The sequence below is a fragment of the Pan paniscus genome, chromosome 13 (genome assembly GCF_029289425.2).
Source record: "Pan paniscus chromosome 13, NHGRI_mPanPan1-v2.0_pri, whole genome shotgun sequence".
Taxonomy (NCBI): Eukaryota; Metazoa; Chordata; class Mammalia; order Primates; family Hominidae; genus Pan; species Pan paniscus.
The window spans coordinates 118,901,253-118,917,552 of NC_073262.2; the positions used below are offsets into that span (position 1 = coordinate 118,901,253).

At 47.5% G+C, this 16,300-nt stretch overlaps 1 protein-coding gene across 1 annotated transcript in view; it reads right to left on the bottom strand.

The window, feature by feature from the left end:
* MARCHF4 (membrane associated ring-CH-type finger 4) overlaps positions 1–16,300 on the bottom strand; it is a 114,243-nt gene that overhangs the window by 16,737 nt on the left and 81,206 nt on the right. Inside the window, exons 2-3 of the mRNA XM_003818586.6 lie at positions 8,934–9,089; positions 3,042–3,234 (exon numbers count right to left, since the gene is read on the bottom strand). Coding sequence (XP_003818634.1) covers positions 3,042–3,234; positions 8,934–9,089 — 349 coding nt within the window. The remainder of the gene's footprint in view (positions 1–3,041; positions 3,235–8,933; positions 9,090–16,300) is intronic.

Genomic DNA, 16,300 nt, shown 5'->3' on the forward strand with positions numbered 1-16,300 from the left:
GTGGATTCCCACCATTGCCTTGCACCTCCCACTCTCTTGCAAGATCACATATTACTCCTTTTTATTTCTTCTCCTAGCATTTTCCCCTGTGGACAGCCTCTCCTACGAAAACCCTGAACTGAGAGTTCTACTCTGCTGTGGGAGTCAGCCTAAGACAAATGCTTCTGTTTCAGAATTTCACAATCTGAAAAATGGGAAGACGAATCCTTGGCCCCACAGTCATGCTCTGAAATGGTATAGGTTCTTATTATAATCAATACAATGATAGAGCTGTCTGAACTCCTTAAAGGTGAGATGGTCTAAATGTCAATAGATCTCACCACTTTTGGATGACACTGAAAGCAAGTAGGGTCCCTCTGCATTCCCTCTCCCATCCCATAGCTGTCTCCAAGCAGTCACTGGCTTGTCAGCACAGAATGGATAAATTATGGTGTGCTTTTGCATCTTGGGCTGTTATGTTTTCCGAAGAAAGGAAAACAATGAAAACTCTCAATATTCAGCCCACTCTGCTTCTCCCAATAAACTGAAGGACTGAGTGCCACATGCGTATAAGAAAAAGAATTAGAGAGATAGAAGTGTGCCAGGGAAAAGGCAGGCAGCTAGAAAAAAGCCAAGAAACAGGAGGAGGAGGAGAGATGGCACAGAGCCCTACTCAGAGAGAAACACCATGAGAAGGAGAGACCAGAGCACCAGGCCAGGCTGAGCGGGAGGGCTGGGAGGCTCAGAGCCATGAGGAACAGACCTATGCATGACAGCCCCCTTGTGAGTGGGCCCAGGTGCACTCAAAGTCACAGGTGGCATCTGTAGGTTTTCCATAGGTCACACCATGGGACTCCTGCTATCTGGTGCAAGACAGCTAATGGAATCAGCACTGGGTTGTGAGTCAGGAGACCTCGCTTTTAATCCCAGATAAGAACCTTGAGCAGATTATTTCCTCTCTCTGAGCCTCAGTTCTCTCAGCTGCAAAGCAAGCAAGCCAGACTGGTCGATGACATGGTGGTCTCTTCTATATTCAATTCGGTCTTCAAATCTGTAGAGCCATTGGTGGTAGCGGGCATTTATGCTCCTCTCTTTTGTCCATGCTCCCTCCAGGGAAGGAACTTATCTCCCTGCCCTGTTACTCTATTGATGTTGGGCTTACTGACTACTTGTGTTAGCCAATAGGCTGTGGGCAGAAGGGAGAGTGCACTAGTTCTGAGCAGGCGTTTTGAGATGCATTGCAAGTTTCCACCAAGCCCCCTTGTTCTCCTGCATTCATCTAGGAAAATAGCACACCCAGTAGTCCCTGCTCCGTTAGCCTGGGTCCCAGCATGAGGAGACACTCAGAGCAGGCCTGAACCCAATGCACAACCAGAAGTTAAGCCCAGCCAACCTCAGCAGAACCAAAGCCATCTCCCAAACCCCTGAATGGGAAATCAATGTTTGTTGTAAGGCACTGCGATTTGTGGAATTGTTTGTTACTGTAGCCAATGCTGACTAGCTGACTAATACATCATGTGACAGGAAAGCATGTCTTATAGGACACATCAGAGACTGATCTAAAGCCTGCCTGAAGGAGAATGAAGGGCAGCTAGAGGGGCCCCTCCACTGTTTCCCCCTTCCATGCCAGAGCTGCTGTAAACCTCCATATGGAGACACACCTGGCTTTTGGCATCAATAATCCAGGGCTCAGCAGGAGTAGGAAGGGAGTTTGGTGGGAGGGGGAAAGAAATGAGAATGCATCAATGTCAAATTGTTCCCTGTTCATAGTCTTCCAAACCTGGGCTATCTGCTTCTCTCACTGACTAGGTGCTATAATTAAAAGACTCTTGAACTTGGAGTTGAAATATTGGTTTAGCTAACGTGGAGAGACAGCAAGATGGCTTAGAGAAGTTTACAAGTTCCAGCATCCCTGGTCTCTGGCTGCTGCAACCAGTATGTAAGTCTCCAGGCTTTTCTGATCCCTAATATTAAATAACTCCAAAGAAATTCACACAAACATCATCCCAGCCAAATTCTAGCTAATAGATATTTTTCTGCCAAACAGAGAAGTGTAGCATATTTAATACAATATACATACTAATAACACCTGGAGAGGATAACTGTGGAACTCTAATGCTCCCAGGACTGTGATTAAGGGGATAACCTGAGAGTTCTAGGGTGGGATGTCTGACCAGCGCCTCCCCACCTCCTTAGCTGCTTGGACCATATCTTCAGAGTCAACAGCCACAATCATCTGTTGGGGGAGGGAGGGGAAAGACCCAGCCCTCAACCACCCAAACTACATGGTGGAAGAAAGGAAGAATATAAACTTGGGGACGGGGTCAGGGAAGGAGCAGGATCTAAAGCAGTAGGTTCCAATTTTTTTTTTTCTAAAACACTGAAACCTTTTAAACGAAACCTTATCTGGAACAGAAACACATGTAAATAGATAAAAGAACAGAAGCCATGATGAAACAGGAGTGAGGATTTGAAGCCTCTCTGTGCGGCATTCCTTTTCCACTCCCTGGTGGGATGGGAGAGCCTGGAGCTGTGTGTGAGGCCCCAGTACTACACAAAGCTGGAAAACCACTGGACTAGAGAAACTCAGAGCATTGAAACAGGCTTAGAGAAAGCTGGAATAAGGCAGGGAGTGGGGGCAGATTCAACCATGGCTGTCTCTAGGCAGTTTGCTGTGAAGAGAATGGAATGAAATGGGCAGGCATCCCTTGTCATGCTTGGCAGTATAGGGTGCACAGTGGAGAGGAGGCCATGCACATCCTGCTTGAAGTACATAGACTAACAATTTTTCCCAAATCCTCCTAGAGGCAGGCCTCATCTTTATCTTCAACTGTGCAAGACAGGTTTGTTTGGGAAAGATCTAGATCTTCCTTCTTTTCCCTGCCTCCTCCCCCTTCCCAACCACCCCTTGAATCCAAGCCTCTGGCCTCTCCTGAGCTCCCAGTTCTCAAGCCTGGGGCCATATCTGCTTCAGCCTCCCACAGTGGGGGATCCTGAGGGATCTGTCCATCCCACGAGCACATGGTTCCCCACTTCCCATGGAGACAAACCCCCAGACCCACCTATGCACACCACGTCCATGAAGCCATACATCCCGTAGCAGATCTGGAAGAGAAGGTCTTGGCGCTGCCATCTTGCCGAGGGGCTGAAAGTTGACCAGATGAGCCAAGAAATACTGGCGATGAGGAAGAGGGAGCCCAGGATGGCGGCTGCAACCTGAACCTTCTCAATGACCGTCAGAGAGATGGCCTGCCACTGCAGGGGAGAGAGTGGCCAGTTAGCAGTTGCTTGGATGCCCTTATCCCATTCCCACCCCTCTTCTGTCTGCTGCTCCAACAGCTCACCTCTGATTTAGGATTTAAGCCAGGGCTTTCCAACCTGTGGTACAATGAGCATTTTGCAGGTTTCTGAATTTCACATTGAACTTTTGATGCAGAGGAAATCTCTGTCACACCAAATGATCACAGTTCATTGTAAGGAGGGGGCTCTAGGTGGGCATGGCTGGAAAGGAAGACCCTTAGACTTGATTATGATATACACAGAGAAATGGAGGGAACAATGAAAATGCAGAGCTAGTGAGGGTGGTGTTCTAGGCCCCCAGATGATTCTTTTATTTATTTATTTATTTATTTTGAGATGGAGTCTTTGCTCTGTTGCCCAGGCTGGAGTGCAGTGGCACGATCTCGGCTCATTGCAAGCTCCACCTCCCGGGTTCACAGCATTCTCTTGCCTCAGCCTCCCAAGTAGCTGGGACTACAGGCACCCGCCACCATGCGTGGCTAATTTTTTTGTATTTTTTAGTAGAGACAGGGTTTCGCTGCGTTAGCCAGGATGGTCTCGATCTCCTGACCTCATGATCCGCCCACCTCGGCCTCCCAAAGTGCTGGGATTACAGGTGTGAGCCACCATGCCCAGCCTGCCCCCAGATCATTCTTTTCAGAGAAACACAGTCTATTTTCTCACTAACAGGTGCTGAGAGTGCACAGGCTTTTTTGTTTTTAATTTTTTTTTTCTTGCTTTCTACATCACCTTGCATGCCTCTTAATTTATATGCTAGAGATTACCAGTTCAGTAGACGAGAGAATGAGATGTGGGGAGAGAGAAGAAAAGCAGCTTATTAATTTGCTGAATGTATATCAACACTATTATCTCATTTTTTAACAGAAAAAGCCCTGTGCTTATATCAGTATTGACAGATGGGTTAAAGGCTAGGGTGTGGGTGAGTTTCAACTCTGAAAGTCTATGATTCTATGGCTGATCCAGGCAGTACAGGTCTGAAGGAGCCAGGAGTTAGATTTTTAACTTGGGGTTTATTCATGCACTTACTCAAGGAATATATATTGAGTATTTTCTATGTGCTGGCCACTATGCTAGGTGTTGGCAATGAAGCCCTAGGCGAAAACAGACAAGGTGCCTGCCCCTGTGGAGCTTATAGTCTAGGGAACTTAGACAACAATATAATTATTTGAACCTGCAATTTATCAAGGGTAAATCAGGGAGGAACATGGCACAGTGAGAGCTGGTGATAGGGGGATTTGACTTCCCAGAGGAAGCAATACTTGAGCTGACTAAGCGGTTACTAGGCAAAGAAAGGAGGGAAGACTGCTCCCGGCAGAGGGAAGAGCATGTAGAAAGGCCTGTGCCAGAAGAAAGCATGGGAAGAATAAAAGCCTGGGAGAAGATACAAGTGGGTGGAGTGGAGACAGCAAAAGAGCTTGTGGGGTGAGACAACTGGAAAAGGAAGAATGAGAGATCACACAGAACCTTGTAGAATATGCAGAGACTTTGTGCTTTGTCCTAAGTGTAGATGTGATGATATGAATGGTTTTAAGCAGAGGACTGACAGGATCAAATTTGGGAAGGTAGGGGGAGGACATCTTTTGACTGGACAGATTTGCATAGCACTCTGCAAAGAACACCCCCAGAAAGCATCTCACTGAACTCTGAGGAAAGGCAGACTACTTTCCCTCTGCCAACAGGGAGACCCGGATGGAAGCATTTGATTCATTCTGGCTGCAGCTGGGATTGGCCTGGCCAGTGGCCTCCAGGGAATTTTAACTGTTGGGAAACATTTCACTTGCTGGTCCAGACATAGGACATCAGCCTCTACATTTAATTAAACAGATAGCCTCCATTACAGGTAATTGGGCCTTTACATTTTCCACTGTTTCCCCCCGCCTAGGGTTACACATAATGAAAGGATTTTCCAGAAGATGACTTCATCATACAGACTTCTTTCATGCACAACAAATGCTTTTTCCAGGGCCTGCCCTCCTGCCTGGAAAGAGGGCTTCTGGCTGAGTTTTTGTTTCTACCATTGAGGCATCCATCATCCTCACTTTCTCCTGCTCCTCTAGACTTCAAAAATGCCAAATATAGAGGCCCAGAAAGCTTCTCTTCATCCCTAAAACCCCTTCTACCACCTCTGAAGCCAGCTGTGGAACCTAAATGGGGCTCCTGACTGCAGTGTGAAGCGTGACGAAGGAGCAGGGTGGGGTTCTATGGACAAGGCACTCTCCTCCTGTCTGTCCCATATGAGGCTCCACAGAGATGAGGGAGAAAGCAGAGAGTGAGCGAGCTCTGAAAACTCACAGGAGGGCTGGGAGGGGGAGATGGACACCCAGGGTACCAGGCTGCCACCAGATCCCCACTCTGATCTCAGTATCATGAGGTTTCTCCATACCGTGAACTCCCATCCTGCAGCACCAATGAATGGAGAGACAAGGGGAAGAGCACAGAGACTGAATGCTGTGTGTCTTAGAACAGGAAGGGGCACCGACTGAGGGATCAGATGACCCGATCCTGATTGGGTTCCACTCGTACGCACTGAGTGTGACCTAGGAGAAGTCAATCAATCATGAGGACCCTCAACTTTCCTTTCTGTAAAATAGAAATAATTGGTCTTTCCTGCTTCCTAGAGTGTTATGTTAAATGAAATCACTCTTAAACCAGTGCTTTGAAGGGCATTCTTAATGATGTTTCAGCAAAAATACAGATCAGCCTGTCAAGGCGGGGATATTCCCAAACATGCCTGTGCAGAAGTTAAGACCTGGACCCGGGAGTCAGACCCCCACATCTACGCCACCACTCGGTAGCTGTGTCACCCTGGGCATGTTGGTGAACCCTTCTGTGCCTCCATTGTCTCATCTGTAGTTTAGGAAAAATAATAGTGCCCACTTCACTGGGTTGTTTCCAGGACTAAATTATACAATATATGTGAATATTTAGAACACTGACTGGCCCCTAATAAGCACTAACTAAATGTTCATTAATAATTGCAATTCACATGTAACAAAGAGACAGTAGGAAGCAGCCATGAAACCTTTAGACTCTCAGGGCCATGCTGTGCCTCCTTTCTCAGTGGTTCTTCTGGCTGGAAATATTGCTTCTGGAGGGTCACTGAGATGATGCCCCATGTGACACAGGAAACAGTGTATTATTTCTCACAACTTTTTTGTTTTTTTTTTGAGACAGGATCTCGCTCTGCCACCCAGGCTGGAGTGGTGCACTGGCATAATCATAGCTCAATACAACCTAGACCTCTTGTGCTCAAATAATCCTCCCACCTCAGCCTCCCAAGTAGCTGGGACTACAGTCATGGGCTACTACTCCCAGCTAATTTCTTTTGTAGAGACAGGGTCTCATTATGTTGCCCAGGCTGGTGTTGAACTCCTGGCCTCAAGTGATCCTCCAGCCTCAGCCTCCCATCAGTGCTGGGATCACAAGTGTGAGCCACCATGCCTGGCCTATTTCTCATGACTCTGTCTGGGGCATGAACAAGGAGGTAAGAGAACCAGGAGACCTGGAAGGAGCTTCCCCTCTCTGATAGCAGAGGCAGGCCTGGGATTCCCATCCATTGCTCCGCCCACTTGTGGTGGGGCCTGCCAGCTCCATCCTACACTGTAAATGATCCAGCTGGGCTGGGGCACAGTAGCCCAGAAGTTGCCCACTGTACTGAGCAGGCAGCTGTCTCACATGTTGCTGGGCCTGAGGAGCACAGGACATACAATTGGGACAATTTGGACCACAACCACACAAAATTGCTTCTAATCCAAACTACTTCCTTCTTCCAGTGCTATCCAGAAGTGAGATGGCATTTACTGAGCACACACAATTGCATTTCCAGGAGCAACAGAATCAGAGGGAGCCCCCAGCAGTGAGTGTCAAGAACCTCACAGTGGAAGACAGGGTAGGGACTCAGGAATATATCCATATGGATCCTTATAGATCCATATTGCTAACACTGCCACTTGCTTACCTGACTTGGGAGATTAGAATAACCTTTTCATTTTTTACCCCCAGGAAAAAGTTATCCCTAAATGCATTTTCACTTTATGAGCCAAGGGTGGAGCCAAGGAAGGGTGCTTTGGGGTGGGCTCATGAGTTTGGAATCTGATCCTTTCTTGAGGCTTGAGCCGGCTGAAAAGGAAGGGGAGGGTTAATGCATTCAGACCCCTGCTGGAACCCAGAGGATGTGGAGTCAGCTGTCTCGTGACACTGCTATTTTAAGACACTTTGAGATTTTGAAATGAATTGAAGATGGAACCAGCAGCAGGGAAAGGCACCTCTTTATGACCCCTTGGTATACTACTAAGAAGGCTAAGGTGCCTGGGGCTTTTAGTGCCACCTTCCAGAAATGCCCTGCAACCCCAGCACACTTGTGTGTGTGCAACACACACACACACACACACACACTCATTCCTGGGATTGCCCCATGTAAAACTCTATGGGGTGTAAAATAAAACACCCTGGACACCATAGCTGTGGATGCTTCCAGCTGCTCCTCCATGCAAAGACCCCACCGCCACCATCCCTCCCAACCCCCATTACCCCTCCTGGGCTTTCAGGACTCCCCCCTCCACCACCACCCCAGAGAGGAGGAGTGAGACTGTGCCAGGAGCTGAAGTCCCCATCCTCACTCTTGTGCTCACTAATTGATTATGTGGCAGCTTAATTGGCTGATCATGGATATGTGGAGGTATTTTCAGAAGCAAAATGCTCTTTGTATGTGTGTGCTCCTCAAAGGAGAGCTGCTTGATTTGGGGCATTTGTGAGGGTGGCACAGGCCTGCCAGCTCCCCTGGGGACAATGGATGTGTCAGGGCAGGGATAGAGGGGTGGGGGCAGGCAGCGGATCCCTAAGTTCTGTCTGAATCTGTGTGGCAGGCCCTCATTCCACCCTGGCCCTGCCTGCCTTTCCACAGTAGCTTTTTAATATTCTCTCCCCTTCTTCTATTTCTTATTGTTCTTATTCCCATTTTTCTCTGCCTCCCTCTCCTGTTTCTTCTGTTTTTCCCTCTGTCCCTTGCCATTGGAAGTGTGGTCTCTGAACCAGAAGCATCAACAGATGCTCCAGACCTACCGAATACAACATCCCTGCTCCAGACCTATAGAATAGCCTGCATTTTGAGAAGACTGCAGATCAATTACATGCACATTGATGTATGAGAAGTGCCATTGAGTCTATTCTTCTTATTTCTTCTTTACCAGCCCATAGCTTGATCTCAGTCCTTCTCCTCACCCCTCCCACCTTCTGTCTTTTTGTTTCCTGTTCTCTTCTGCCCTCTGGCCTTTCTCTCTTTTTCTTCTTCTTCCCTGTCTCCTTCGTTTCTTCCTTTCCTTTCCTTCTTTCTTCCTCTCCTTTCTGCATTCATTTATTCATCCTTTCACTTACTTATTCTCCCTTTTCCCTCTGATTCTCCACACTTCTTTCCTTCTGTATCTATTTCCCTCTCTTTGCCCCATCTCTTCCTCTTCTTGCTGAAGCTTAAGAGAAAACACAAATGTCCTTTCATCCCCTCCTGCCCCACGCCACCCACCGTGCTTGCCCACCCAGCCCATCTTCTTCCTTTTCCTCAAACTGCCCTGAATCTAAGGTGAAGTAAGCCTCCTGCTAAAGCAGGTGGTGTGGAAGCCCCAGGCCCAGCAACCCCACCAGGCAGCCCTGGGTTGTACCTGCAGAGGATTTTTTGTGCTTATGGCGATGACGTGGTACTTGTAGTAGCACAGCTCGCAGCTCCAGCAGCCCCGCTCGCTGATCCACTTGATGAGGCAAGGCTGGTGTGTGCACTTGACCGAGCCATCACAGCGGCATGGGCTCAGCAGCTCCCCCTGCAGGGAGAGAGCACAGGGTGATGAGGCTGAGACCTACAGTGGCTGGTGGGTGAGTGATGGGCGGGAGGGTGGCAGCTGCAGCCTGGTTTGGGCCACCCAAGTAGGCCACAGGCTTTGTTTGGGGGCACCAGACTCCATGGAGGACGCCTGGGCTCCTGCACCCCCACCATGAGAGCCAAACCATGTTGGTCAGCACAACAAACGGCTCTGAGCCCCTGCTACTGCTCGATACAGCACAGTACTATTAATTACTAGGGTTCTACGAACATGAGCGGGCTGGTTTCTGCGGAAGCCTCTGCTGTTCACAGTGGGGTGTCAGGCTGCAGAAGTGTCTCCGTAAAGGCTCAGCCAAGGGTTGCAAACTCAAATGCCCTCAAGGACAGACAGGCGACAGAGATAACAAAAGCTAGCTAGTGGAGACTGAATTGGAAGGATCAGACCCAAGCTAAAGGGAAAGCCACCATCAGCTCTAGCCAGTGTAGATGTGGGGATCTAGGAAGTTGGACAAATGCCCTCACTGAAGGCCTGGGTCCCTCCAGCCACCCTTGGGTCTGGCTGGCAGTAGCTAGGAAGCCCAGTTTTGAGGAGTTGGAATCAGAGAGGCAGAGGACTGAACTGAGCAAGATGGTGTGAGGATTTGAAACTTCCTTTGAGTGGACGGCAGCATTGGGCTCACTCTCCAGAACTTCCCATGACCATATGTCAGATGGCCATGGCTGAAACCTGTGTTTTTTGTTTGTTTGTTGTTTTTGGAACAGGATCTCACTCTGCTGCCCAGTCTGGAGTGCAGTGGCACGATAGCGGCTAACCGCAACCTTGATCTTCTGAGCTCAAGTGATCCTCTGGCCTCGGCCTCCCAAGTAGCTGAAACTACAGGCATGCACCACCATGCCCGGCTAATTTTTTATTTTTTTTGTGAGATGGGGTCTCTTCATGTTGCCCAGGCTGGTCTTGAAATTACGGATTTCCATCTGCCTCTGTAATCATGCACTTGGCTGCAGACTATAGAATCAGCTCGTCCTTCTAAGATTCCTGGAATCATGTTTCTTTTCCATTTCAACTCCTATCATTCAAGGATCTCACTGTGGCCTGGCTGAGGTTTGGAATGTCCTTTAACACCTGGTCTACCTGTCAGCTGTTACTGTCTTCAAGATGATTCGAATGCCGCCTCCTACTGGGAGTGGTCCCTGACTTCTCCAGGTTGAGCACAGTGCTTTGAGCTCTGAGTGCCTTATGCTGAGTGACTTGGGCTCATCCCTGTTAGCACACTTGGCACATCATTATGAGGGTCTATGCATATCCCTGTCTACCCACGAGAGGAGCCCCAGAAGGCAGGGTGAGGTATTCATCTTTGCACCCCTTTCCTCCAGTGCCAAGCCCTAAATAAGTTTTCATGTTTGAATAAGTACATGAAAAAATAAATCAAGTGTCTTCTCAGGTTGCCTGCACTGCCTTGAGGAACAGGAATGAGAATGCCCACTCCGTGAGAATGGGAACCACATCCATTTTGTTAACTCTGGGAACAAACATCTTGCTCAGTGCCTGGCACTCTGTATTTGCGCAATGAATGAACTTGGCAGAAATGCTCAGGTGCTCATCCCCATGAAACCCTCCTTGGTTCCCCACTCTGCTCCTCCAATATCAACAGGCCCTCTTTGCTGTGGCTCCAGGCCCTTCCCATACCCTCTGTTATAGCACGCCCCCATTTGCTCCTCACAGGGACAATATCTTATCCATCTTTGCAGCCCTAACATCTAGTAAAGGGCCTGGTAAAGTTTGATACTCAATCCAATTTTGAGAGCTGAATGCACGCATATCTGTTTTATGAATGAGAAGTTTTGCTTCTCTAGGACATGGCCAGCCTTTGACTACAGGTAGGCAGCCACCTCCTGGAGAGGAGAAGAAGAGGCTGGAGATGCCCACGTTGCTGGGCATTTGGCACACCCATCACGGCCTAAGGGCCCTTGTACTGAGGAGCTGCTATATGACTCTGAAAAGGAAACAGGAGGGGATGAGTGGAGAGACATGCTGGGGGAGGGGTGGAATTCCTCATTATTCGTGGCAGCATTTCCTAGGCTCATTAATTCTAACAGGATGAGCTGGGTTTGATTAATCGGATTGCTAAGCAGCCACGTCAAATTGCCCATCAGGTAAGAGACATTACTTCTGGTCCCTGGCAACGGTGCTGAATGACAGTGAAGTCTCCACGCCTTGCTTCCCAAGCAGCAGCCAAGAGACAAGGCAGGAAGAGCTGCTGCCTGGGGCACAGCTGATAACAAGACCCAGGCTCTGGTTGTGGGACCACTGGGGCTCATGGGAGCCCCCCGAGCCTCAGCATGCTAATCTGGGTGGAGAAAGGAGGAGCGTGACCTGGCCTAATCCCAGTGCCTGGCTAAGGGACAAGAGGCCAGGACTATGCTGCTTCCCCTCCAGCGAACCATTCATTTTCCTTTAGGGAGAAGAAAATCCCAAAAGACAGCATAGGGACTTGCTTCTGGCATTACAAATATTAGAAAGCAAGGATGGTCCAGGTGCAGTGGCTCACGCCTGTAATGCCACACTTTGGGAGGCCGAGGCAGGTGAATCACTTGAGGTCAGGGGTTCAAGACCAGCCTGGCCAACATGGCGAAACCCCATCTCTACAAAAAATATAAAAATTAGCTGGCCATGGTGGCATGCTCCTAAAACGCCAGCTACTCGGGAGGCTGAGGCAGGAGAATTACTTGAACCCAGGAGGCAGAGGCAGAGGTTGCAGTGCCAGCCTGGGCGACAGAGTGCAACTCCATCTAAAAAAAAAAAGAAGAAGAAGAAGAAAATAAAGCAAGGACAACAAACTGTTAGAAAAGTTTAACTTTGGTAAAGGAAAAAGGAAGTGATGATTGGGTATTTGCTGTGGAGGTTGGGTGGAATCCAGAGAAACGAGCTATTTTAACTCTTGCATTCAGGCAAATTTTGTAGGTTATGATTTAGTGTATTTCTATATACATTTCGGGGAAAGCCCATCATCTTTTTAGTGTTTAGGGCTTCTAAAAAGCTTTCACAGGGACTCTTTGCCAACTACTGGTCAGACCTGTATGTCTCCAAGAACAACAGAAGTGGAAATGAGCCAGATGGATTCAAGCTAAACTTAGGAAGACGCTCTTTGCAGTAAGCTCTGTTAAAAGCTACATGGACACTGAGATGAATTCTCACCCCCTCTACCCTAGTAAAATTCTCTCAATATAAGAGATATCTCTGATTGAGGAGAAAGGTTAAATGACTCACTCAAGGTCACACGGGCGTCAGACGCTGAGCTTCACCGCCCGCTGTGCTCATCCACCTTCCATCCTCTGGATCCTGCTGCCCCACCTGCACCTGTGCCTGTAAGTCTCCCCTTCTCCAGGTCCCACCCCAATTCCTGGCCCAGCTCAGACCCTCAGCCAAGTCTCCCACCATCATCCACAGTTTGGTACTTCACCATTTTCAAATGCTCTGGGATTAGAGCTGCTCCTACATACCCCCTAGAACTGAGCACATCAGCGATGTACAATTAAGGCGTGCTTACTAATTGAACAGGCCCCAGGGTATGGGAAAGGAAAAGCCCCTCTGGTCCAGCTACTGCGGCTCCAGCATTTGGGCTGGGAGGATTACTGTGATCTTGTTTGCAGAGCTCAGCAAACTCCACAGATCAAAGGGACTCATTAAATGCAAAGGGCACCAGACACTTCCTCAATGATCTGCTCAGAGTGCTGGGGCCAGAGACTGCCCTGGGAATGACTAAAACAAGAAAAATGGGATCTTCTCTAATCATCTGGCCCCCAAGGGACACACTGTGGGGGAGTGGTGAAGAACATGGTTTCATTGTTCAATTCCCAATGAGAACACGTGGACACAGGAAGGGGAACATCACACACCCGGGACTGTTGTGGGGTGGGGGGAGGGGGGAGGGATAGCATTAGGAGATATACCTAATGCTAAACGACGAGTTAATGGGTGCAGTACACCAACATGGCACACGTATACATATGTAACAAACCTGCAGGTTGTGCACATGTACCCTAAAACTTAAAGTATAATAATAATAAAATTAAAAAAAAAAGAACATGGTTTTGGGAAACAGCCGCTTTGTTTTTGAGTGTCTGTTCACCAGCTGTGCAAATTTAGCCAAGTCTCTTAACCTCTCTGAGGCTCCATTTCTTCATCTTTCCATTGCAAGTAACTCTTACCTCCTCAAGGGTAATTGTAAGGATTTTTTTTTTCCTTTGAGACACGATTTCACTCTGTTGCCCAGGCTGGGGTGCAGAGTGGCATGATCATGGCTCACTGCAGCCTTGAGCTCCCCAGGCTCAAGTGATCCTCCCACCTCAGCCTCTTGAGTAGCTGGGACTACAGGCACATGCCACCATGCCCAGCAACATGTATTGTACTTTTTGTAGAGGTGAGATTTCACCATGTAGCCCAGGCTGATCTCAAACTCCTAGGCTTAAATGATCCTCCGGCCTCAGCCTCCCAAAGTGTAGGGATTACAGGCGTGAGCCATTGTGCCTGGCCTGTAAGGATTAAATGAGATCATATATGCAAGAGTTTGACACAGTGCATGGCACAAGTAAGTCCTCCTGTTAAACTATTACAATTCTAACTCACATTTCTGTAAGAACTTTAATTTCATAGTTTTTTCTTCTGCAACTCTATTTCCTACTGTCACTCTAAGACAGGTGAAATAGATAAGGAAGGGAACGACTGCCTAAAGAAAAGAGTCAATTGAGTCACCAAGAGCAGTAAAGATTAAAGAATTTTCTAAGAGACTCTGCCCTCCTGGGATGGATAAGGGACCCTGACTTCTAGCCCAAGATTGTTCCTTATGTCACCTTGGGGACACTGGGAGCATCTGGGGAAGCTTCTTTTCAGGGGATGCCAAACAGAAGAAGAGTGCAGGCCTCTTGCATGGGTTAAGTGGGGTCGTGCTAGAGGCAGGAGGCAGGAGGCAGGAGGTGACCCTTTTAGCCTTGGTTGTGATGGAGGTGGTGGGAGGGAGAACAGATGTATTCCGCTCACCGCAGTGGGAGACAATAATATCCCTCCCCAAAATACGAAGGCGTGTTGAGCTAAGACAATTAAGAAGCAGCAGATTTAGGAGAGCTCTCTGCTCTTTCTCTATTTGCATAAAAGCAGGACATAGATTTACAAAGACAAAAGTTATCCTGCCTCCCCCTCTCCATCAGGAGAACAAAGATAAACACTGAAGACAGCTTTAGACCCTCATCAGCCTCCAGATGACACCAGAGGAATTTATATATATCTATATATGAATATATATAAAAATTTATATATATATAAACATATATATATTTATTTTTTATTTATTTATTTTTTTTGGAGACAGAGTCTCGCTCTGTCACCCAGGCTGGAGTGCAGTGGCACGATCTCAGCTCACTGCAAGGCTTACTGCAATAGAGGAATTTATATTAACAAGCTTTACTCACTGAAGTTCTTTTGCCCTTTGTTTTCTTCCCCACCCCCCCACCCGAGTTGCTGCCCATAGAGACTCAAAGTCCTTTTCCTTTGTCTTGCCACTTCTCTAAAAATATATTGTTTTTGTTGAAGATGCTATATTAGCCAGAGTTCTAAGCCAGTGAATTGCCTTTCATTGAAATTTCTCCCACATGATACACACTGCATACCCTAATAAACTTGCTCGTTTTTCTCTTGTTTATCTGTCTTTTGTTACAAGGGTCTGTCCCAACTAGAAACTTGTGATGGTTGAGGAGAAATTGTTTCCCTCCCAACACTGCCAATAACACAGCAAGCTGCAGACGCCAGTCTCCAGTTGTTTCTCCATTTACAGATTTCTTTCTGTTTATTTTGAGCTTGTTTCATTTTTCACATCTTTCAGTCTGAAGGTCTTGCTTCTGGAGTCCCTAGCTTACCTGGTTGCCATGGTAGTGACAGGTAAACCAAAGACTTCCTTTTCTGCCCATACAGGTGTCAGGCATCCCTGCCACTAAGTAGAAAGAAATAAATACAGTCTAGTGTAGCAAAGGCAGTCCTGTACCATGCTGTAGTTTGGAAATCAGAGAGAACAGAACAAGGAGACAATAGGAACACCAGCCTTGGGGTGCAGTTTAGGGGCATATTCCTTTAATAAGACTAATATGGTGGTGAAAAGCTTGGGCTCTAATCTCAGGAAGACTTGGGTATATCCAAGCTGTTACAATCTGTGTGACCCTGGGCAAGTTGCTTAACGTCTCTGGGCCTTGCTCAATTATCATTTATTCATTAAATATTTATCTACTATGTTCCAGGTTTTGTTTTAGGTGATAAGGATACTGCAGTGAATGGAACTGACTAAAATTCTCTAGTCAAGACAGACAATAAATATGATTAAAAAGTAAACCATATATACCTAAGAGACTGTTATGTGCTATGGAGAAAAATAAGCAGGGAAAAGGGAAATGGAATAGAAAGGAGGGGGTGAGTTGAAATCCTACATAGGGTGACTGTGTATGAAGGCTTCACTCAATGGAGGTATTTGAGTGAAGAGCTGAGGAAAGTAAGGGAGCAAGCCATACAGTTATTTGGGGGCTGAGCATTCCAGACAGAGGGAATATCAAGTGCAAAGGCCCTGAGGCAGAAACATGCCTGGTATGTTCTAGGGGAACCAAAAAGGCTGGTGTCTCGGGGGTAGAGTAGTTTAGAGGGAGAGGAGCCGAAAATGAAGTTAGAGATATAACAGGGATCAAGAGTCAGGGGACAGATCAGGCCAGGCTTGTGAATCATTTTAAGGACTTGGCATTTGTGAGTGAGATGGGCAATCATGAGTGTTTTGAGCAGAGGAGAGTGGCATGATCTGATCATATTTGACAGGATCACTGGCTGCTCTATTGTAAACAGACTGGAGGGAAATAAGGGCTGGTGTTGTGTTCATCCAGGTGAGTCACGATGGTGTTTTGGACCACTATCGTAGCAGAGGAAGTCCTGAGAAATGGTCAGTTTCAGGATACATTTTGAGGATGTAGATGTTAAGATTTGCTGATGGATTGGATGTGGTAAGGAGAGAAGCAGAAAAGTCAAGAATGATGCTAATTTTTACCTGCACAATGAGAAGGATAGGGAGTTACCTTTAATTGAGATGAGAAAGACTGAAGGAGTTGCAGGTTTGGAGGAAAGATTGGGAGCTCAGTTTCAAAGTGTCAACTTTGAGATGCCTGTTAGATATCCAGGAGGCAATG